The 25,523-nt window shown below is 35.6% G+C and overlaps 1 protein-coding gene across 3 annotated transcripts in view; it reads left to right on the top strand.

Annotated features, from left to right (window-relative positions):
- The window catches only part of Hnf4g (hepatocyte nuclear factor 4 gamma), a 140,262-nt gene that overhangs the window by 103,596 nt on the left and 11,143 nt on the right, over nt 1-25,523 (top strand). For 2 of the 3 annotated variants that reach the window (XM_032898623.1, XM_032898624.1), the window contains exons 2-4: nt 18,401-18,572; nt 21,197-21,291; nt 23,890-23,996. In XM_032898623.1, coding sequence (XP_032754514.1) covers nt 18,401-18,572; nt 21,197-21,291; nt 23,890-23,996 — 374 coding nt within the window. Of the gene's footprint in view, nt 1-14,493; nt 14,691-18,400; nt 18,573-21,196; nt 21,292-23,889; nt 23,997-25,523 lie in introns of those variants that run through there. The other variant, XM_032898622.1, reaches the window with a different exon arrangement.

Raw genomic sequence — 25,523 nt, 5'->3', positions numbered from 1 at the left:
TTTGTTAGCATGTTCAGTTATTGTTTTTGACACAGGGTAAGATTTTATAACCAAGATTGGCGTTCAGCTAGCATTGAACCTCCTGTTTCAGGTTTCTAAATCCTGATATCTAAGCTATGACATCATTTATAGTTGCTGTTCTTTAAACATATCTGGGATTTATTTTATTTTATTTTATTTTTCGGAGCTGGAGTCCGAACCCAGGGCCTACCACTGAGCTAAATCCCCAACCCCTGGGATTTATTTTTAAGCGTGATGTGATATGTGAAACCAACTTTTATTTACTCAGGAGATTCAAGATACTAAAACAATTCTCTGAATGTATAATAAGTGATTTAGTTTCTCTTTTTAACCTCCTGGTCTATTTGTAGACCAGGTCCTATAAAACACCTAGTAGTCCTATAAAAACACCCTGACAGAAGCAAATCAGTGGGAGAATAGGGTTAGTCAGCTTACAGTTCAAGGTTACAGAACATCATCTGTGGACAGGTCAAGACACAAACTTCAAACAGTTGCCTTTATTACACCCAAATTCAAGAGCAGAGAGAAATGAGTGCATTCATCCCAGACATCAAGCAGTATTACAGAACAATAGTGATAAAAACTGCATGGTATTAGTATAGAGACAGGAAGGTAGATCAATGGAATAGAATTGAAGACCACACACCTAGGATCACCTGATCTTTGACAGAGAAGCCTAAACCATCTGTTGAGGTAAAAATTAAAACAAAACAAAACAAAACAAAAACAAAACAAAAAACAATCAGTGGCTGCCAGTTTCCGCACGTTCTCATTCTACACAGATCTGTGGGAGCCGCTTGCTCTCTGTTTCTCTGTCAACTGCTTTCATTCATTGTCCCCTTGGCAGACTGTTACAAAGCCTGACACACACATAGCATTCTTTGGGCCATTCTAGCATGGCATCATATCATGCTAGCCCCAGGCATTCTATAATCCAGCCCAGCTTCCAGAACTGAGACAGGTTGTCTCTCTGTTTACTGAGAACTCTGTTCACTTCCCCTGTAGCCTAGTAAATCAAAGCTCTGAAAACTTGTAGTTTAACAATTAGATTAATATGTTAAATTCTTAATCTACAATACAAACACACACAAAATAAACTTACAACCAATTGATAATGATATAAACCGCCCACCTAGATAAGATAAATTTGCCAACAGAAATCCATCCCAGCTACCTTGGCCATTCAGGACCACCCTTCTGGGATATTCTGATCTGGGTCACCCTTCTCAGTATCCATCTTGATTCTCCCTCCTTCTCCTTCTCTCTTTCCCTATAAAAACTTTGTTCCCACCGTATTCTTTTACTGTCCAATCATGGCCTCGATATAACTTGTCCTGGCCCTCACCTGCATAATGACATCAACCTACAAACATCCAGTGGAAAAAAGACAGCAGGTTCAACAAATGGTACTAGTTTAATTGGTGGTTAGCATGTAGAAGAATGTGAATTGATCCATTCTTATCCTCTTGTACAAAGCTCAAATCCAAGTGGATCAAGAATCTCCACATAAAACCAGATACACTGGATCTAATAGAAGACAAGGTGGGAAAGAGCCTCAAATCATCAGCATAGGGAAAAATATCCTGATCCAATAGTTCAAGCTCTAAGATATACTATTGACAAATGGGATATCATGAAAATTGAAAAACTTCTATAAAGTAAAAGACACTGTCAATAAAACAAAACAGTAACCTACTACAGACTTGGAACAGATCTTTACCAACTATACATCTGGTAGAGGGCTAATATCCAATATATACACAAAGAGCTCAAGAAGTTAAGACTCCAGAGAACCAAATAACTCTATTAAAAAACAGAATGGACCTTAAAAAATGGACCTTCACAAAGAATCCTCAACTGAGGAATCTCAAATGGACAAGAAACACCTAAAGAAATGTTCAACATTCTTAGTCATCAGAAAAATGCAAATCAAAACAACCCTGAGATTCTACCTCACACCAGTCAGAATGGCTAAAATCAAACACTCAGAAGATAGCAGATGCTGGCAAAGATATGAAGAAAGAAGAAAACTCCTGCATTGCTGGTGGGCTTGAAAAGTTATAAAACCACCCGGGAAATCAGTTTGGTGTTTTCACAGAAAATTAGAAATAGTTCTACCTGAAAACCCAGATATACCACTCCTGGGCATATACCCAAAAGATGCTCCAACATATTACAAGAACACATACTCCATTATTTTCATAGCAGCCTTATTTATAATAGCCAGAAGCTCGAAACATCCCAGATGTCCCTCAATAGAAGAATGGATACAGAAAATGTGGTACATTTACACAATGGGAACAAAATAATCACAGGAAGTAAAGGATCTGGAAATTGAATGAAGGTGTGTAGCAGTGGGGGATGGGGAACTATGGGTAGCCACTAGAAAGTCCCAGATGCCAGAGGTCCTAAGGAATGACATTAGCCGAAATACCCAAAAGGTATTTCATCAAAGGGGAGATTGAACCTGTAGAGACCATATCCAGTAAATGGGCATGGCCCCAGTTGAGGGATGGGGCCATCCACTCATCTCAAAATTTTTAAACCAGAATTGTTCCTGAAAATGCAGGGACAAGGACTGAAGCAGAGACAGAAGGAAAGGCCATCCAGAGACACCCTTATCTAAGGATCCATCCCATGTGAAGACACCAAACCCAGACACTGTTGCTGATACCAAGAAGTACTTCCTGTGAAGGGCTTGAATAGCTGTCCTCTGAGAGGCTTTGCCAGCACCTGATCAACACAGATGTGGGTGATCAAGGCCAACCATCAGACTTAGCATTGGGACCCAATGGAGGAGTAAGGGGAAGGACTGAAGGAGTGGAAGGACTTTGGAACTCTATAAGAAGAACAACAATATGAAAACACCAGAACCTCCAGAGTTTCTGAGGACTAAAGGACCAACCAAAGAATACATATGGAGGGACCCTTGGCTCAAGCTGCATATGTAAGAAAGGATTGACTTATCTTGAATCAATGGGAGAGGAAGCCCTTGGTTTTGTCAAAGCTTGATGCCCCAGCACTAGGGGATGCTCGGGCATTGAGAAAATGGGCGGGTGAGTTGGGGAGCACCTTCATAGAGTCAGCAGGGAAAAACAGAATGGGGAAAAACATTTGAAATGAAAATAAAGTATCAATAAAAAATGAGTACATTCAAACAACTTATGCACTTCAAAAAAGCTACTTTACCCTAGAAAATGGTGTTCCTCAATGCTAGAGTGAGGAGAAATTTCTCACAGAAACGAGAGAGAGAGAGAGAGAGAGAGAGAGAGAGAGGAGAGGGGAGGAGGAGGGAGGGAGGAGAGGAGAGGAGGAGAGAGAGAGAGAGAGAGAGAGAGAGAACACCACAGGTCAATCTAATACCAATAGTACTATACTGAGATTATACTAACAGCTTATGCTAGCTTATTTATAGCTGATAGTGAAAGCTGACCACCATAGATGGCTTTATATTATGTTCACTCATCAAGTAGGTTATCCTTGGTTGTCTGTAATTTACTGTTTACAGCTCTTTGAAAGTTTTTATTCTTTAAAGATTTGTTTAATGATATATCATCTAAAATCCTTGCTCATTATCAGAAGTTAACTAAACCAGACCTACAAATACCTGGCTTGATAGTTAGGATAATCTATCACGACTATTTAAAAATAATATATTATTTTTAAAGAATTATAATTTTCATGAAGCTAATTATTCATAAATTTAATTTTAAGATTGGGTTTACTTCTCATTATTTTATAAAGACTATTTATATATAATTCCCTAAAATTTCTAGCAAGTGCTTCTTCACATATTGCAAATACTAAAATGTTAAAAATAGTTGTCCACCAGTCTTTGTCCTTATGAGTTTTTGAACTCTTATGGTATTCTTAGGCTTATAAGAACAGCCTTAATGATTTTTACTTATGAATTTCAGAAATCTGAAAGAAAACTTTTAGATATACTTTAACTGTGTATACATGTGTATCTGCATGTGTGTTTGTGTGTGTGCATGTGTGTTTGTGCATGGGTTGGAATATTTGTGGGTCAGAGCACAACTCATGGGACTTAATTCTCACATCTCTGGTCCCAAGGATCAAATTTAGGCCATCATACTTGGTTGTAGACATCATTTTTTCTGAGCCACCTTGCTGGTCCTCAGTAAACTTTGTAATATTATATAGGCATTTTCCATTCTAATGCTTGTTTCTTACACTACATAAATTCCAAAATGTTACTCCTGATTGTAATTCCAACAGTGTAAGTGAATGAGGCAACCAGAAGTATGATTATGTACCAGAAACTTTTTAACATTTGTATGCACTAACAAGTTATAGATACATATTAAGATTAAGGAAGTTTTCAGTTTCCATTTAAAGGTGCACTGGGTCTACCACCCCTGTGTACCTATTTATCAGTAAATCAGCTCTACTTCAGAAGTCTACATGGGTAGTAGCTAAGTTAATTTTTCTTATTCTTTTTTATTGCACATTTTTTGCATTTACATTTCAAATGTTATCCCCTTTGTCAGTTTTCCCCTATAAAATCCTCCAGACCCCAACATCTATGAACCTCCCAACCACCCACTTCTCTCACCACCCTGGCATTTCCCTAGAGTGGAGAAATGAGCCTTCAAAGGACCAAGAGCTTCTCCTTCTGCTGATGCCAGACATTGCGATCCTCTGCTGTGCTGGAGCCATGAGTCCCTCCATGTGTACTCTTTGGTTGGTGGTCTAGTCCCTGAAAGCTCTGAATGGTCTGGTTGGCTGGTATTATTGTCCTTCCTATAGGGTTGCAAAACCCTTCAGCTCCTTTAGTCCTTTCTCTAACTCCGGGGGCCTGGTGCTCAGTCTAATGGTGAGCTGCAAGCACACTCATCTGTATCTGTAAGGTTCAGGAGGAGCCTCTCAGGAGACATCCATATCACGCTCCTGTCAGCAAGTACTTCTTGTTATCAGCAATAGTGCGTGGATTTGATGGCTGCATATGAGATAGATCCCCAGATGGGGCAGCCACTGGATGGCCTTTTCTTCAGTCTCTGCTCCACTCTTTGTCCCTGTATTTTCTTTAGACAGGAAAAATTGTGGGTTAAAATTTAGAGGATGGGTGACCTCATCTCCAAACCAGGGGCCGTGCCTAACCTCTGAATTTGGTGTCTACAGATTCTTCCACTGCTTTGTTGGGCATTTCAGCCTATCACATCCCTGTTGAGTCCTGGGAGCCTCTTGCTTTCCTGGCATCTGGGATTTGCTGGTGGCTACCCTCAGTTCCCCATACTCCATTGCTACACACATCTGTGCAAATTCCTGAACCTCTGTATATCAGCCACATATCCTCTCATATCTGAAGCTGCCCCCCCTTTTCCACTCCCATCCTCTCTTCCTCCCAAGTTCCTCCCACCCTCTACCTCCTGTGAGTAGTTTATTCCCCTTTCTGAGAAGGACTGAAGCATCCAAATTTGGTCGTCCATCTTCTTTAACTTCATATGGTCTGTGAATTATATCTTGGGTATTCCAAGCTTTTGGGCTAACATCCACTTATCAGTGAGTGCATTCCATGTGTGTTTTGGTGATTGGGTTACCTCATTTAGCATGATACCTTCTAGTTCCATTCATTTGCCTATGAATTTCATGAAGTCATTGTTTTTAATGGCTGAGTAGTACTCCATTGTGTAAATGTACCACATTTTCTATATCCATTCCTCTGTTGAGGGACATCTGCGTTCTTTCTAGCTTCTGGCTATTATAAATAAGGCTGTTATGAACATAGTGGAACATGTGTCCTTGTTATATGTTGGAGCATATTTTGGGTATAAGCTCAGGAGTGGTATAGCTGGTCCTCAGGTAGCACTATGTCTAATTTTCTATGGAACCTCCAGACTGATTTCCAGAGTGATTGTGTGCCAGTTTGCTATCCCACCAACAATGTAAGAATTTTCCTCTTTCTCTACATCCTCACGAGAATCTATTGCCACCTGAGTTTTTATCTCAGCCATTTTTGACTGGTGTGATGTGGACTCTCAGGGTTGTTTTGATTTGCATTTCTCTGATGACTAAGGATATTGATGTTAAGAGATATTAAGAAATAGTGATTGTTGCTTCCTATTATTTGCTGTTAGAGAAGGAATTATGTTTGTGAGGGAATCTGCTTTTGTTTTTGTTGAAAGAAGATTGCTTTCTTGCTTTCTTTAGGGTGTAGTTTCCCTCCTTTTGTTGGAGTTGTCTATCTATTATCCCTTGTAGGGCTAGATTTGTGGAAAGATATTGTGTCAATTTGGTTTTGACATGGAATATCTTGGTTTTTCCATTTATGGTAATTTAGAGTTTTGCTGGATATAGTATCTGGACTGGTATTTGTGTTCTCTTAGGGTCTGTATGACATCTTCTAGCTTTGACAGTCTCTGTTGAGAAGTCTGGTATCATCCTGATAGGTGTGCTTTTATATGTTACTTGACCGTTTCCCCTTACTGCTTTTAATATTATTTGTTTGTTTGTTTGTTTGTTTGTTTTGTGCATTTGGTGATTTGACTATTATGTGATTGGAGGAATTTCTTTTCTGTTCTAATCTGTTTAGTACTATGGGCTTCTTGTATGTTCATGGTCATCTGTTTTTTTAGGTTAAGCAAGATTTATTTTAGAATTTTTGAAGGTATTTTCTGGCTCTTTAAGTTGGGAATCTTCATTCTCTTCTATACTGATTACCCTTAGGTTTGGTCTTCTCTTTGTGTCCTGTATTTCCTGGATGTTTTGGGATAGGAGCTTTTTGCATTTTGCATTTTCTTTGACTACTGTGTCAATGTTTTCTATGGTATGTTCTGACACTGAAAATCTCTCTACTATCTCTTGTATTCTGTTGATGATGCTTGCTTTATGAATTCTTAACTCATTCCTATGTTTTCTATCTCCAGGGTTGTGTCTCATTGTGATGTCTTTAATTTTTCTATTTCCAGTTTTAGATCCTGGATACTTTTCTTCAATTCCTTCACTTGTTTGGTTGTTTTTCTATAATACTTTAAGGGTTTTTTTGTTTCTATTTAAATTTTTCTACATTTTTACCTACGTTCTCCTTTATTTCTTTAAGGGAGTTATTTATGTTCTTCTTAAAGTCCTCTATCACCATCATGAGATTTGATTTTAAATCCAAATCTTGCTTTTCTCATGCCTTGGGGTATACAGGACTTGCTATAGTGAGAGAACTGGGTTCTGGTGTTGCCAAGTATCCTTGGTTTCTGTTGCTTAGGTCCTTGTATTTGCCTCTTGACATATGGTTTTTTATGGTATTAGTTGGTCTTACTGTCTCTGACTGGAACTTGTCCCTCCTGTGGGCCCGAGAGTTTGCGATTTAGGCGTGAGAGCATTCCTGGGAGACCAGCTCTCTCCGAGCATGATTTGAGAATGGAAGACTGTGCTCTGGGTGCAGATGGAGACCTGATGGATCCTGTCGCTGGCTGCTCTTATGCCTGTGTGCTCTTGGTGAGTTCCTCTTTGGACAATTATTGGAGTGAAAGTGGAGTCTCACCTGTAGGCTTAGGAGTAAGAGAAGTCCTGGGAGACCAGTTCTCTCCAGGAAGGATTTTGGTAAAGAGGGATGTGGGACAGCTTTAGCTCCAGGTCCAGATAGAACCTGGAAGCTAGTTAATATTTTTAATCCATTTTCTTGGATGCTATGGAATATCAATTACCTGCCTATCTATCTCTCTCTCTGTCTGTCTGTCTGTCTGTCTGTCTATGTATCTATCTATCATCTCTCATCATCTGTCTATATTTTATGGTGATGATGATGATGGTGATGAGGAGGAGGATGATAAGCAGCATTATGTCGATGATTACTTGTTTGATAGATCTTTGATGTAACATATTTTGCATATTTTATATAGAACTATGTAGTGATTGAAAAATGTTCAACTCATGAACTATCAAATTAATATTTGTATAGATCTTTTATTCACATTTGGACTTTAAAAGTTCAAAGCCTCAACAACTAGAGTATACAATGTGTTTCCCTTAGTCAGACTCAGAAAACAGTCATTTTCAAGACCCTTTATATCACAAAAGTTTTTCTTATGATCAGTACCATCTCCTCATTAAATATATTAAGGTTTGTTGTGTTTATAATTGTGCATACATGTGTATGAATTCATGTATGAGAATGTCTCTTTATGTGTGAGAGAGTTTGTGTATATATGTGCATGTTTGTACATGTGTGTTCATGAGTGTGTGTGTGTGTGTGTATGTGTATGTGTGTGTGTGCATGTATGTATTATGTGTCGGGTGCCTGTGGAGTCCAGAAGAAACTGTTAGACCTTTGAAAATGAACTTAACAAAGTACCATGAGCCACTATGGGTGTTAGGAACTGTGTTTTCTGTAGGAGTAGTTATGCACTATACTCCTAAATGTCAAGCTATTTCTCTTTCTCCACTGCATAATTGTCTGATGTATCTTGTATCTTTTGGGGCCTTTACAGTTCTCTTGTGATTCTAGCAACTAGCATAATATAACCTGTTAGACTTATATGTATGTTAGGCACTAAAGTTCCAAATACTTAAAGAATGATCCCCAAAGTCACCATCTCACCTAAGATAGTACACATTAGGTTAATATGTTTCTTCTTAAAATCATTGCAATTATGCCTTGTGTATTTACCCAAAACATCATCAAACTCTAAGAAATGAGCTGAAATACTCACATTTTCACTGTGAGTAGTGCCTATAGTTACCTTTATTAAATGCAGAGGCAGATATTGCTTAGTTTTATCCAATTCGAATGTCACATTAGAGTGTTGTTTTCTTTTAATACTTCAGGTTTCATCAAGGAATACTGAGCTGTTCTTCACTGTATGGCAATATAGACAATCTATATCTGTATTTTAAGAGAAAAGTTGTAACTTATTTATTATTCAACTTCCAGATGCTAAAGTTGATGCATGTTACAGCACAATCATTTAAAATATTCACATACTCAGTGTTGTGAAACTGCTGCTAATTTTTCTTACACCTCCTATTTCTTTGGAAGACATTGGGAACGAGTGCTGGGACAAACTGATCACTTCCTTTCCTTCTATTTGTCTGTTGAAGCAGGTTAGGTCTTGGTGTGCCACTGTAATCTCAATCAGTGTGAGTAGCTTTGCTGAGGTTGCAGCGGCAACAGCGATAATACTCATTGTAAAAAGAAAAAACTTGTGCCAAAGCACTCCTTGTCTACACCAGCCTGTGCCTTCTACCCAGCTTACTTTATCTTCCCTGCCAGCATAATCTGTATTCCAGTTAATTATTTAGTGCTATTTATCTTCTTATCGTTGAAAAAGGAGAGTCTATTTTGAATCACAAGGTAGCTGGCCTTGAAAGCAAGTTTAATATATATATAGATTTTGTATACCACCCAAAGCTTTTTCTCAATGGATTTCTTAGTTCCAGCTGGGTTTCAGTGTGCGATCCTGAATGGTCTTACCTGATTTAATCACGATATGGATTCAGTATTTCTTAGTCTTGAGTTTCACTTGAATTTGTATGTGGTGTTACAAATTTTATGGTTATTGGTAAGTAAAAGACATATACATTTAGGAGTGCAAATCAGAGGTATCAAGAATTTAAAGCTAGCTTGGGTTGCAAAAGGAGACCCATACCTTAAGCAAACAAGTAAAATATCTCGTAAAATAAAGTAGCTAAGTCGCATCACCACTGTTACAGAGACTAAGGTCATCTCTTCAGTCTACTCTGTTGTTTCATAAAACACCTGTGTGTCCCCAGTCTGTTTTTCTAAACACTACTATCAAATGACATTTTCTAGAAGTGTTGAATTGTTCCCTTTGGCCAAAGAAAAACTATGAATTAAATGTAAAACCAAAAGGTTTATGTTGGTTCCTGAGATTAAAGTTTGTGGTCTACAAAAATTAGTTAAGAAATGACTGAGAAATAATTATAATTTTCAAAGAAAAATATAAAATACATTTATACAGTTATAAGTTTAATTTGCTTTTAAAAATCATCAATGTTATGCAAGGATTGCCATCTGAAAACTCATATGCAATCTGGACTTTATGGAAAAACTTAATCTTTTTGAGAATTAAGGCCATCATTATAGCTAATGTCTAATTTATATGTGTATCAGAGACAGCAATTTGCTGTGGAAATAAACATTTCCAGTTTTGAGTGTCTTGGCTTTTTTGTAATTTCCCTTTTTTCTTTTCATCAGACTAAGAAGTAGAGACAAGCTTTTCATCTCAAAAAAGGAATGATAATTTAGTTTGTGAATTAATAGCCAGGAAGTATAATGACTTTATTGAGTTTCCTATGAGAAGTTGAATTTTTTTTTGCTTTTAAGTAATAGTTTGTTGTGTTGAATAGAAATTTACATGATGATTTTCAGTATACAGTGACAGTGACTCTCTCTGTGTCTGTGTGGGTTGGCACTCCCCTTCACCTCATATTTACTGATTGTATTTGTTTACTTTTCATACTGGTAAAATAGAATATGGAAATAATGAAAACTATTTTGGGAGTAAATTTAGAGAATAAATTTCACTAACCATACTTGAAAAGAAAATGTTTTTATGCAGATATTAGCATTAAGATTTCTTCCATGAAAATGTTCTAATGAAAATATGCTAGATTTTTATTAGCCTGTTTTCTATTTTAAATCACTCTAGGAAGGAATGATTAAATCAAATATAAAGCACAGGACATTTTACAAGTTTAATAGTCCTATAGATAAGATAGACATGTTTGTGCTATTATCTTGAGAGTTACGGTGAGCTAAGTTTTCTTCATTTAGCTCTACACTACTCATTATGTTTCTTTAAAGAAAATTAAATGATGTATTTTCTTAAGAAAATTCATAGAATCATTGCTTTGGGAAAACCATTTCTAAAAACCCTTCATCACACTAATTCCACTGATATTTTGGCTATAGTCATCTTTCCTTTTAGAGTGACTTGTTGCCCAGGTCTCAGAGTATGTGTTTGAGCTATCCAAACACTATGTTCTCCTATATATTTCCTGGCCTCCAAACAGATAGTGATGAGTAGGCTCCATTAAGAGGTATTTTCAGATGCGTGGCGGTGAACACTTGTGAATATAGCATTCAGAAGAAGAGTCAAAAGGATTTCTGTGAGTTTGAGGTCATCATATTGACTTAGTGAGATCCAAGCCAGCCAGGGTGACAGTGAGACCAATCATCAAAGACAGAGAAAGAGTGGGGAGGACTCAGATATACTATCATTTGTTTCCTTTTTTTTTTTTTTTTGGTTGCAGATAAAGTTCATATATTTCTAGTTTACAGAATGTATGTTACTTATTCTTAGGGCTCATGTATTTATCATGATTTCAGTGTGCAAGTGATTTTCAAACCTCTGGAGCTAAATAAGCAGCTGTGTTCATCCCCTTAGCTGAATGGAGAGTTCACTAGCTTTGGTCTCAACTCCTCAACAATCATTATGTTTTTCTTTTAATTTAAGACTTTAAAAAAATCTAACATAGGCTTGATGATTTCCTCCTTCCTTTCCTAACAACAAATGGCATTTAATGTGAAGGCATGTAAGTGAAAATTTCACCTTCCATCTAAGTCTATGGAAACTTTATCTTATAACTTTATTTTGCCGACTAGTGCCTTTAGTATATTTTCTGAGTTATGCGAACTCACTTTTGAATGGAAAATAAAAGTAAAACCAGAGAGTATTACATACTTTTCATTGATACATAATCAACAGCACAATGCAATAACTAAAAATCTTTCTCTTTCGTCTTTCCTTTCCCCCCACCCATGGGCGTCTCCTTTATCTATAATCCATAATCCATGTTGATTTGAAAATACAAGCCAGAGTGCAATACTTCTTTTGGTTATGATTCATAAACTTCAGTTCCAAATTAATAACTTTCTCTGCCTTTTATTCCTTTCAATTCTTCCATGCCACTCTGTGTATCCCTCTTCAGGCTTCTTGTTAGCCCTTATGTTTCTATTATTCTCTCTAAAGAGAGAAAATTTTTCTGAATCAGATCACATATACTTTAGAAATAGATACCAAGGTCATTCTTATAAGCTACTTTATAGTTAGAGAGAATCTCAATTTAAAACCAATACAAATAAATACTTTGATTTAGCTGACTCCTGTGATTAACACAGACATTTTCCATTAGGGAACATAATAATTATCATCTAGTGTGGTTTCGTCTCACAGTTTCACACACCTATGGAGACTTGGTTGTATTTGATATCTAGCATGTTTCTCCCACTTCTTCTTGTCATTTCATTTTACAATATATTACAGCAACTTTTATATTTCATATCACAGTAAACTTTCTGTAATCTAGTGCTAGATGAGTTTAGTGTTTTCACTATTTCCCTTTAAACCAAGAGAAATGCTATGGAATTGAGTAAAAGTAAGTTGAATTAAATATAAGAAATATTTTTTTAAAACTGTAAAACTCTAGAGGCATCCATATTCAAATTACTTCATAGGTAGATTTTACTTTTATCCCTATTTATAGGAGTACTGAAAATTGAGGAGAGCGTATGGGATTTATAAAAAATGTAGCATCATTAGACGTGAAGTACCTCTCAGAATGAGTCTTCTTTCTACAATCAAACATTAGCATGTCTACTTGAGTAAGTTGAAAAACAAGGGCACATTCACATCCTTTTTGAATTCTAGTTATTTGTTTAATTAGTTCATGAAATTGTCTGTTCAAGAATTTAAAAGGGAAGGATTTTACTGTACCTTGTAAGCTAAGGGAAAAGACTGGAGGACCCTTCCTTTTGTAACTGGAGGTTAGCTGTATTCTTTAAGGCTGCCCATCCATCTCTGACATTTTTAGGAAGGCACACTGCACCTGAGGGGATTTGCCTGCCCTTTTGGATCTGCTATAGCTCTTACATACTATGCGAGATGCAGAGTACAATTTACCCTCCCTTGGGTGTGAAACCCATTCTCTTGGAATCCAGCCTAACTAATGTAAAAATCTTGACTTGTGCTCAGACACTAGCACCCTGAAGAGGAACACTCTGGTCTGATTGTTACATTCGCCTTTAGGATGGGACCAGGAGAGTGCAGAACAATAATAAAATTTTGGGATTACTCTACTGAGCTATATTTGTGTTATTTTACTATTGGCAGTATTGTATACAAAGATTGTGCTGATAGTCCTCCATGTTGGTTAGTTAGCATGGAGATGAGGAAAGTAGAGGGCTTCATGCACAGCCTTTGAATCACATGGGGACAGAGTCCTTCATATCAAAAAAGAGAAGCACTTCATACAAGTAAAAAGCACAGTATTCATTTGCTGCCACTTCTCCAAAAATGGAATTATGGTGTCTAACATTCACTTAAAAGTTCTTAATTATAAAGTAATTATTAATTGAAAATTTGAAATATACTGATTATGAGGCAAAGAGACTATTCCAATACTCTGTCTAATTTGGTATATTTGATTAATATGACATATTTTCTTCACAGAATATCACATGTTTTGAGTTTATTTTAGCATACTATATTTCTGTGAGGAAATGCATTCAAAGGTACAATAGTCACATGAGTAGGAAATTTATTTACAAGATTTACTGTAATCTTTAACACCTGTAGAATATAAACTTTTGAACTAAAAACATCAAAATGTAGATAAAGCATTCTTTTTTAGAAACAAAAATCAATAAACATGTTTTCAGAAGTAAAATGTTGATATTGAATACTAACTTTTAAATATTTCCTGAACTCAGAAAGTTTCTTCACAACAACAAATAAAAAATATGCATCCTATATGTTGAGGTAGAAGAGAATGTATAAAGCCATGCATTGGGGATAGCTTTACTTGGCTAATACCTAGGATGTAAATAGATAAAATTAAAATGAACTCTTAGTACTCACCAAGTTGAAGCATTCTAGCCATGTTGCTGCCCCTTCCCCCTGAAATTTGCAATTGTGGAGTAACATGGATGATAAATTGATAATTTGGAAGGATATTATGCAGGTTATATTACGACTCTGCCTGTTCATTGCTAGAACATGTCATAAATCTCAATCTCACAAACTACAAATCTGCTCTACTCCAAAATAAACAAAGTCAATTTTATTGTACATATACAGGAAACCTGCCACTGTTACGTGTTCGGTGTGTTGGCAGGTTACAGTTTTAACTTTCCTAATTTTAAGAGTAATATAAGTTTGACTTTTGAAACTCTTTGGGACTTGCTTTGAAGCTTCTCATGTGGGCTACCATCCACAACAATTTCAGGTTAAATCTTGACAGGGACTCCTGTCTGTGTTTAACCGCTCTTTAAATGACGTCATTTATTGTGTACTGGAAATCAATTTAGAAGATCATGCTAGTCTTCTAAGTGTTTCTGATAGTGGCAGTTCCATGAAGCATTCCAAGATTATCACAAGGAATTGCTCTCATATGCCATAAAAGAAAAATGAGCAGGACCTGGCCTGCTGAAGGAGTTACAGTTTGACAGCCCCTCCCACAGAAGCACTGAAATCACCCAGTGACAGTTAGCGCTGGTTAGTAATCACAGCTTGAAAGCATAACTGCTAGCACACTCTGAGTGTGTGGATCCATTCGTATGTGTGTTTCTGAACTGATGATGAGGGTTTCGGAGCCGATACTGGAAATGGCCATGGGAAACTACAGTGAAGTTTTGGACCCAACTTACTCAACCTTGGAATTTGACACTATGCAGATTTTGTATAATCCCAATGGTGAGTTCTCGTATAATTATATGTTAAGAGAAATAAGCACAGGAAAATGATATGGAGCTGTCTGATGGGTTGGATTAGCTTGGTTGCTGGAGAATTCAAGATTTGTGTCTAAGGCCACAAATCTGAACATGAATTTAAATTTTGTGTTACCTAAGTTGTTTGATGTTAGAGGTAGAATAGCTTATATTTGTGTTATAAAGTTACCTTAGGATTCTATAGGCTAGTGGGTTACAAAGCATAGTTTCAGGGGCTATTTAATTTGCTGTACATTGAAATGATAGTAATTTTTGACATATTGGCCTTGAAAATAGATTTGTCTGTACAGTATGTTAAGTAGCCTATGGACAAAGTTACACAGGAAGCCAGGGAGGTTTACTTGATCCACTCTTTATCTCATCATTTCAGTACTCCATTGCTGTGGAAGACAAACTCTACCTAAGGTGATTGTGTAGTCTCTTCACTGGACACATATATAAAAAGAAATAAAGGTTTAGGAATAAAACCCCAGGTTGATGAGCTAATGTTTAGCTCCCAGAGCTTGGGGAATGTGTCTACTGTAATAATTTAACTTTTAAGAAGACAGATTATTTCAGGGTTGAGTCTTTATGTAATACAGGATACTATCTATTCAGAATGTAGATATCTTTTTCTAAGTAGAAAGCTTACTCAAGACAGGTTGTAACTATTAAAACTTACAGTTCTGTATGCTATGGGGAAAGTGTATACATGTGTGTAAGTGTCTGTGTGACCATATGTTTGTATAGTTCATAACTGAAAAAATCATCTTAGGATTTGCTTAATAATCTTTCTGAAACTGTGAACCTTATTTTTCAATAAGAAGAGCTTAATAGTGGAATTGTAGAAACTGAAAACTTAAATTTAGAAAAATTCTCAATTTAATATAAGTACAGAGTGAAACTATAGTGTAATACTTAGGAAGACACAGATTTGATAAAAGCTACTCAGTATTTATTTCAATAAAGTAAGAATTTTAATAAGAGACCACAGAATCATAAGTATAAGGTACAGATGTACCATATAAACGTATTGAATCTTTCAGAGTGTACTACTACAGTAGTGTCTAATTTGTTTGCCTGTAACAATATTGTCAGCTGCATGTAAATATGGCATCAAACATAAAGCCAGACTTAACTTTGTCTGTAATATTTTAATGTTACCCAACAAAGAACAGTTGATTCCAGACACTTAAACATTTATTACTTAAAATCATTTTAAATTCAAATATATTTGATGACATTCTTCTCCTCCACCAAGCCCTTCAACTTCTCTCCTCCTTCTGCTCCATCCTACTTTAAATTCCTTCTCAAAGAAAAAACATAAACAAAAACCCAATAGAACAACAAATATCCTCACAACCAAGAAATCAAAATAAAACAACACCCAGAAAGAAGAAAAAACCCCTCCATCAACCTGTAACTAAGTGAATAACACAAGAATGTGTGTTTATTATATGGATCAACTCCTCCTGAATATGAGTCCTTCCCAGAAGTGATTGGTATACTCCATCTCCATTGGAGAAAATTGTTTTTCTCTCTCCCAGCAGGTATACATGATATTTCATTTGTTCATTTATGTCAGTGGCTATGTTTTCCTTCCTTTATTATTTTTTAAATATATCAAACAAAACATAAGAAGATAAAACCAAACTGTCACACAGAAATTGAATAAAACAATCCAACAAAGAAAAACTACACCAAGAAAAGGAACAAGATTAGGAGTCCCACTCCTTCTCGTACTCCGGAATCCTGTACAAACAGTAAACTGGAAGCCATAATATATGAAACCTGGTGTAGACCCATGTAGGCCTTGTGCATTATGGATCAGCCTGTGTATGTTCACATGAGCCCTGATTAGTTGATTTTGAGGACATTGTCTCCTGGTGTTCTCCATTCCCTTAGGGTCTTACATTCTTTTCACCTGCTCTTCAAGGGGTTCCTTGAAATCTGAGAGGAGGAATTTGATGGAGTCATCTCATTTAGGATTGAGTGCTTTGAGGTCTCTCGTTCTCTATGTAATATGTGGCTGTGATTTCAGAAATTCTAATGTTTAGTCTACATTGCTAATGCCTTGTTAAAATAATAATTCAATTAGTATATGACAACTTTTCATTTTACCAGTTTTTATTAGAGATAAAGTTATAGGTTATTTTATACATATAATATGTATAACATTAGCTTATGCTACATTAATGTTTTGTGGTTGAATCTATAGTCTTGAGACTATAAGCAAGTGCTTTGTCATTCATTGATAGCCACAAGCAACCAAGTTCATTTTAATATATTTCCTTATGTATTTAATGTCTTTGGATATGTTGAGATTCATAGAATACTTGCAACAATGTGAACTCATTAAAGAAATACTTATATAGAAATGATTATATGTATTCTCATGGAACTACATATAATCCTATGGGCACATACACACATTATATATATATATATATATATATATATATATATATATATATTCATTGCTTTTGAAAATGTATTAGATATTCCACTGTAGCTGAGCAGTTCTCAGTAGTGAGAAACAGAAGGATGAGAGAAACAGATGAGTTCCCTGATATTATGATGCTGATATTTTCCATATAAAGATGTATTTGTGATCCAGTCCACTTGTCGTACAATTCTAGGCAATAATAATGCATGTTTAAATGCATTTTTAAAATAATGGTAGTTTGTACAACTCTAGGCTTTGCTTGAAGGACAGATGAGAGATGATGGTCTTTGAAATCTCAAAGAAGATTCATACAAAACATGAGAAGTGTTCAGAAACCTCAAAGTTAGCTTAAATAAGGGCAGGGAAATGTCTCAGAAACTTTGAAAAGTACAGTTAATGAAATCATATATGTGAAAGAACACAGAGAGGCACCAGGGTGTAGAACAGTGAACAGATTGGAAGATAGAAGGCAGTGAGCTGAGAGTGGAGGGATGTGCCAGGGCAGAGCACTTCGGTGTGAGGAGGTACATTATGAATAATGGTGAAATAACAGGCTTTATGCTTTCTAATGAAATGTCCCAGTGTACTGGATAGGCAAAGGTCACATGAAGCAGCTGTCCAGTAGAAAATATACAAAAAGGAGTTCAGATGACAATATGAAAATTAGATAGAACATTCTCCAAAAGCCTTGGAAAGGATGATGGTGTTAGGTAAAACCTTTCACCTTTGCTGAAGGTGAGAAGGGGGATACTTACCTTAGGATGTGCAAAACATTAAATGTAAATGGTAATATAAAGAACTCATGAAAGACACCTAAAACTTTATCTCTGGTGTGGAACCACTGGCTTACATGCAGAGGCCGAAAAGAGGCAAATGATCAACTGGGAAAAGAAATTCCAAGTTCTCTGTTCAACTATTATGCTTACTAGGCATCAAAATGAAGTTCTTACATAGGGTTTTATGTGTTAAACCTGTATTCTATGGTATTATCATGGAAGAAATAAAATGTGAAGATTTATTTTATCATTGAGTTGATATTTTCTGTCATGTGATTGCATAAGCTTCCCTTAAGAAAGGTGGTAGTTACGGAATTAAGACAAAGCATAATCTGAAGCTAAATGATGAGAAACGTGAGACAGAAGCTAAGGAGGATGCTCTCAGCACTTGAAAGGAAAGCGGGAGTTAAGCAAAGCCTGATATAGGAACAAACAGTAGACATTGTACTAACTTCTCTCATCTTTTTTCAACAGACAGTTCTGCCCCAGAGACAACAAGTATGAATACCACAGACAGTGGCGTCAACTGTCTATGTGCTATCTGTGGTGACAGAGCAACAGGAAAGCACTATGGGGCATCCAGCTGTGATGGCTGCAAAGGCTTTTTCAGGCGTAGCATTCGGAAGAGTCACGTTTATTCCTGCAGGTAATTTGTTTCAGCAAAGTTTTATTTATTAGGGTCTAAAGATGACATAGGTGATGTGAGGAAGGTCAAGTAAGAACTCTCATAGTTCTATAACCCCAAACCAATTTGACAAGCTTCAAAATAGTTTATGGTTGTGTGTACAGTTCAACATTCTCAGTGGCAGTTCCATCTTTAAACAATTTGAGACTTGTATAGGTGCATAAAGAAATTCACATACCTACCACCCAGTTTAGAGCAATATAGTTGAACACTCCAGTGGACACCTCCCTGGCCACTTGTCCTCAGTGGCCCAGGCGAAACTACCATCTAGAAGTTGGTGTTAATCTTTTCCTTGTGTCTCTTTATTGCTTTATCCCATGTTCACATGCCACTAAAAAGTGTTTTAAATTGTTAAAATGGCTTTTTAAGGTGTGCAGGTTTTTTTTCAAAATTTCTCTTCAAGGTCCACACATCCTGGGTGTTTAGCAACAAAAATTTAAAAGTACAGATGACTTTGTATCTTATGGGTCTCAAATGGTGAAATTTAATTTTCATTTGAAAGCAATTCTCGGGTTAAATTTTATATTACCAACAAGGTTTTGTCTAAATCTTAATTAATTCATAACTCCATATATTTCTACTAGTCTTTTCTATAGTACCTGTTCAATGTCATAGCTCAGTGTAAGTTTAGGTATTTATTCTGATTGATTTCTATGACAGTCCTTGAATATATACTGTTGAGGTTGAACTTGGGCTGTTGACACACATCACTGATTTTTAGCAGAAGGAACAAAAATCTATTTTTGTTCTATTAGTTATAGACATTATCACTGATGGTTATTGTTACTCTTTGGTTGAATTGGCAATAGAAATCAGGGCCTTCCACAAGCTAGGCAAGTACTCTACACCTTCAGTCTTACGATGCTGTTGTAAGAATGAGTTGGACGTTTGAATATTCCCAATCTGACATTTGACTTTTCAAGGTGTAATCAGAGTTAATACATAACTCCACAAATATCTCATTGTGTTATTTTGTAATATTTGCAGGGGAGTTTGATGTTGATTTAAAAGCAGTAAATCATTTACTTTAAAAATTTGACAAAGTAGAGAGCATTTAGATGGTATTGTGTATGCCCGCATGCCCATCCCATGGCTAAAAATGAGTTGTCTCCTCTATGTAACACATTTTCTCTATGGCTACTGTAAATACTTAGATTCCTTCACATTACACCCAAAGGAACAAAGTGTCATAGAAGTGCCATTGTTTGAAGTCACGAGCACTCTTAAAAGTAAGGCACAGCTCCACAAAAAGTGACAGCTCTGGCAATGGAATGTGATGATTTGCACCTTCATTCTATGGGGTCAGTAGAGAAGAATCATCACCAGAGCAAATTTTCAAGGCATTCTAGTGCCCCAGGAGCAGAGGCATGTGCGGATTTGTGCCTTCGCACTACGTGTGCTGCCCTCTATTAGACTTCTATACCGTTTTGATATTCAGCAATCTCTGTAGTCTTTTTCTTTTCTTCTGAAGAATTGTTATTGTATGGATGCAAATTGAAAGGCCATGTTTTTAAAGTCAAGATTACTGGTCTCAAATGTAACTATTTCTTAGACTGATAAATTCTAATTTGACTTTAGCACTCCTATGTTGCTGAAGCAGGTTTTTCCTGCCTGAAGTACTTAAACTTCTATGTCAATAATATTTATAGGATACTTTCTATAACTTCCGTCAATGTTCCTGTGTATTTGTTAGATTGTAATTTCTTTTAACTGCAAATATAGGCAATATTCATCTATTCTATGACTACATCAAGATCTTGAACATGTTAAGAACTTCATGATGTATGTTTCTTCTTTCTTCTTTATTCAATTAATGTGAATTAAATGTACTCTCCTTGTGATTTTTTTGGTCACATGTTCTCTTTCTTACTTTGAGAGTCTAAGTAGGTCTTATCTGTAAATATTAATAAGTCACAAATCACATTATGCTATCCTCCTCATTCAATAATCATCTGCAGCAAATGAGACAATACCAACACGTGTAGCTAGGTATTCACATATTAGCATATTCGGAACTATGTGACTATCGCTACCATCAATTAAAACCAGCCCTTAATTACTCTGTAAAGAAGTCTCTAGTAGGGCCTCTTGCAGTTTCCCTGACTCTAATGCAGTGTAAGGAAACTGTTAATCTTCTTTCTGTTAGTATACATTGGCCTGTCTGGACACTGCACTATGTGATTTTTGGTGTCCCCTTTATTTGGAAGGGTTTTCAAAGGTGTTCAGCATGTGTATCAGTGCTTCATTCTAACTTATTAATGAATAGCATTGTTCCATTGTGTGGGATTTTATCTGCTCATCACTCCAATGGTTTCATTTCTCTCTGGTATATACATACCTTGGAACTGCTGTGTCCTATCTGTAGCTCTATGCTTAACTTTTAGAAAAACCGCTCAGCACTTTTCCAAAGTAGTTGTATACTGTAGAGGTGAATTGTGTATCACCATGTATCTGTCCAATCCTGAGATGTATATTTTTATACATACTTTGTATTGAGCCTGATTTAACTGTAATTACTTAAAGCCTGAGTGTTTGTTTATCTGCTTTATTTGAAAAATGATGATAACGCATGTTTCCTGTTACAGGTTCAGTCGCCAGTGTGTTGTTGACAAGGACAAAAGGAATCAATGCAGATACTGTCGATTAAGAAAATGTTTTAGAGCAGGAATGAAAAAAGAAGGTAATAGTAATAATGATGATTATGATTATAGATGCAAAGGGCTAACAATGTGCAAACATACTCATTAATCATAATAACCTACATAAAAAGTTCTGATTTCCCGCAATATATCAATATATTAATGAAAAGTCTGTCAAAGAGTTCCTAATTAAAGAATTTAGTCAAAGGATGTGTAGTAAGTAGACTGAGGAACTAGTGTTTATTTACACTGAAAGTTGACACCATTCTCTCCATAGACAAAATCTATGCACAGATTAAAGACATGGACTACTGTACACACAGTTTTCCTTTCTAGAAACACCTGGGTATTTTTACTCTTTTCACAAGTATCAACTAAAAATCCACTTTTTATGCATTCCTCTAATGAAAAATATTCATTGGACCTTACTGTTTCCTAAACATTGTTCCAGATACTAAGACCTGAATTGTGACCATGATAGAGAAGATAATCCCCCATCCTGAGAATCTCATATTCTCTTCAATAATAGTAGTGCAGATATGGTACTCCATGTACAGTAGTTTTACTTTTGCCTGTTATGTCATCTCTTCTCAGTCTGACATGATGAGAGACCATGGTGCTGTATATCCCAAATATTTGACAGGTTTAGCATTTGCAAGACTTCATACCTATATTTTGTTGTGTGCCTGTGTCTGTCATATACAAAGAGCTGTTTTTGACAAATATATTACTAAATCACAAAAAGAGAGCTAAATCAAATCATAGCACTGCAAAAGTGTAAAATATATCGAACAGCCTTTTTTCTCTTAATAATTTAAAAATGTGGAAATTTTGTTAGCTTCTATTGAATTGTTAATCTTAAAAGAATATTATAAAAGTAAACTTCACTACATTAAAGAGGCAATTTCTTCTTTCAAAAATCGTTAGCTAATGTCCTAAAAGATCCATTAGGTAGTTCATAGGAATAATCACATAATTTTTCAAATGTCTTTTCTACCTGAAAAACAATCCTTACCTTTATCAAATTGTAAACGAAAAAAAAACCCTGCATTTCCCCATTGAGACTGACAGTTTATGAAACAAAATAACCTTTGAAAATAGGGAAATTACATCTTCTACTGTTCTTAAAATGATGGTTTGATTTTGTTAAATAGATCAGAAAGCAACTTTTGAGCTTAAAAATTGATGTATCAAGGGGTTGGGGATTTAGCTCAGTGGTAGAGTGCTTGCCTAGCAAGCGCAAGGCCCTAGGTTCGGTCCCCAGCTCTGAAAAAAAAAAAAAATAAAAATGGATGTATCTAACTCTGTATCTAACTTCAATAAATAATATAACTTAATATCAGTATTAATTAAGCAGAAACAGAAACAGGGGTTTATATGAAAATTGCAAATGCTTATGATATATTAAATATATTCAGTGTTTTTATAAAGTTTGGTAAGAAGAATCAAATTTATTAAAACAGAAGAACATCTTTCACTTCTATGTATTTCCACATAAGTGAAAAATAAAAAAAATAAGCTACTAGATTGTATGACTTTTTTAAATAAAATGATAAATGTTAAATATTTGACTCACCCTAAAGATAACTTCTTTTTTTTTAGACAAATGCTTACACTTTTTCTGCTAATTTAACAGAGTTGCTAAATTTGAGTCTCTGTGACGTTGATATAGAAATTGGGGATTTTCTTTGCTGGAGAAAAACTTTAAAATTTTGATAGCATATTTCCAACAGACCTAATTAGAGTATTAACCTAGATAATTGAGGGGCTATAGTCCTTATGTTCTTGTCTTTGTTTACTGGAAGATCATTTTGTGTTCTTAGTTTTGAAATTTAACTTTGACAGCCAATTGATTTATTGTTTAACATGAATATATATGTTAATTTTTGGGTAACATTCCCTTTGTTTCTTATTTTTTAAAACTTTGGTTTTCAATAATTGTTTAGATATGTGCATCTCCTATTCTTTTGTATCTAAATCAAAGAAGTAGATCTCCCTCTCTCTTGCAGACATTGTATATCATGTGAGAAATGATTTCATCCTTCTGTAAAGCAGGTCTTCAGGCTTCCATTTTCTAAGGAGATATCTCAGATTACGCAATGATTTCTGAAGCTAATACCTGTAAACATAGCTTTATAAAAGGTCACAAGTTTACTTAAAACCATCTTATCTAAAGTAAATTTACTTTTATTGGGCAGTATTTAGTAGTTAAAAGAAAATAGGAATTTCAGAATGTATGGCTCACATCTCTTGACAGTGACTATGTTGTTATCTTTAACCTGGCCAACCGGACAAGCAGTATTTTAAGTCTCATTACCTTTTGTTTTATTAACTGTGAGAGAATAGAAAACCATCTTTTTCAAAAACACAGCATGTTAAAATCGGGTGACCCACCAGGTCCCAGCATTTGTCTCATCACAAAGTTCAAACCACCATAATTTATGAGCTCTGGGGACAAGCTTAGCTATTCCTATCTTGGAAAGGATTTCAAAGTGGTTCAGGAAGGAACTTTCAAAAAAAAGTTTCAATTTCTACATCTTGAAATACCATATCTGAACTTCTTTGATTTTCCTTATTTCCAGCTCCCTACTTTAGCCTGCATTAGAGATCTAATAAACAACTGTGGTTTTCTCTCTTAGCGGTGCAAAATGAGCGCGACAGAATCAGCACAAGAAGAAGCACTTACGAGGGCAGCAACATCCCCTCCATCAATACTCTGGCACAAGCCGAAGTGAGGTCCTGCCAGGTACACACCACACCCCCAGCATTGACTGTGCAATGGAATCCAGTGTCTGCTGATGCAGAGTGCTGTCTTCTGGGTTCTGTTCTGTGCTCACTGCTAGGGTTAATATAAACAGGCTCAAAAGTATCACTTTGAAAGTAGTAGGAGAACAGTTGACTTTTTTGAATTTTGGTTCTGATTTTTTTTAACAAGACCCTATCTTTAAATGGAAAAATTCTAAGTGTAAGATTGTTTGGAAGTTGTATTTAGGAGGTCAAGTAAAAATATAACATAGCATGTTGCTCTCTTTTATTGTAATATTTTATTGGTTAATTCTGTATAAATCATCTGCTTCAATATTGAGGTAACTTTCATTAGCATTTCTTTCTTTAAACTTTACATCTGAATTCAAGAAATCAACTCACCATCCCCTTAGGGAACACATGCTTTGATGACCATTAGAAACAGAACTCACGGGGTTGGGGATTTAGCTCAGTGGTAGAGCGCTTGCCTAGCAAGCACAAGGCCCTGGTTCGGTCCCCAGCTCCTAAAAAAAAAGAAAAGAAAAAAAAAAAGAAAAAACAGAACTCACAAAATGGGGGGGAAAGTAGATTTCATTACTTTCAAATTGTAGAGTAAGATTATCAGATGTGAAGTTAAAAGGATCAATCATGCATTTTACACATAAAATATACCCATTAAGTCTAAATATAACCTTCTGAAGACAGTTCATTTTAGCATTGCCTTCATTGGAAATGTTCAGGGTGTTTGTCTATGACAAGGCAAATTATGAAATAGTTAAGCAGTTAATCAGGCCCTAAGGAGGCAGTGAGTCTACTTTCGTTCTTGATAACACAGAAGTAATGTGATGAGGTTAACATCTCATTATCATCAGTATTACTTGGAAATTACTTGATGGTCCAATAAAGCATTTAGAGCATGGCTTAAAGGGGTGCTGTGATAGAATATTGGGGTTCACATGACAAAGGCACACATGCACACCCACATGTACACACAAGAGCCTATGGCTAAACTTGACTTTACAAAGTTTTAGTTAGGTAGAAAACATTGTAAAGTATCATTTATATTTTCATAGTCAAGAGTTATGTACAATTTTAGCATAATTATCTTGTATTACACATCTCACCATTGCTGAGTTTATTTCTTAATTTTGGTTTGTTTCTTAATTTTATTTTTATGGCCTCTTAATATTTTCATTTCTTCTCTAAATATTTCCACCTTCCATCAATTTATCCACTAGCTTTTTTTTTCATAAAAATCAACAAATTAAAGATGGAGATCCTTAATGAAAATATGAGTTTAAACTAAAATTACAGGCATAGTGTTTATTTCTTGTGGTTACTATCCATTTCATTATGGAGTCATTTTAAACTACAAACTTCCTCCAAAATCCTAACCTCATTTACAGATTCGGTATTAAAAATCTGTACTCAGTTTATATTTATATACTCATGTTTTCAAATTAGCTTTAAACCAATAATAATTTTATCTCTGAAATTAAAAATGTTGAATATGAAATTACTATGATAA

Source organism: Rattus rattus, chromosome 3, assembly GCF_011064425.1.
Source record: "Rattus rattus isolate New Zealand chromosome 3, Rrattus_CSIRO_v1, whole genome shotgun sequence".
Classification (NCBI taxonomy): Eukaryota; Metazoa; Chordata; class Mammalia; order Rodentia; family Muridae; genus Rattus; species Rattus rattus.
The sequence above is the reverse complement of the archived record's forward strand: the minus strand, read 5'-3'. Positions and strand labels throughout refer to the sequence as shown.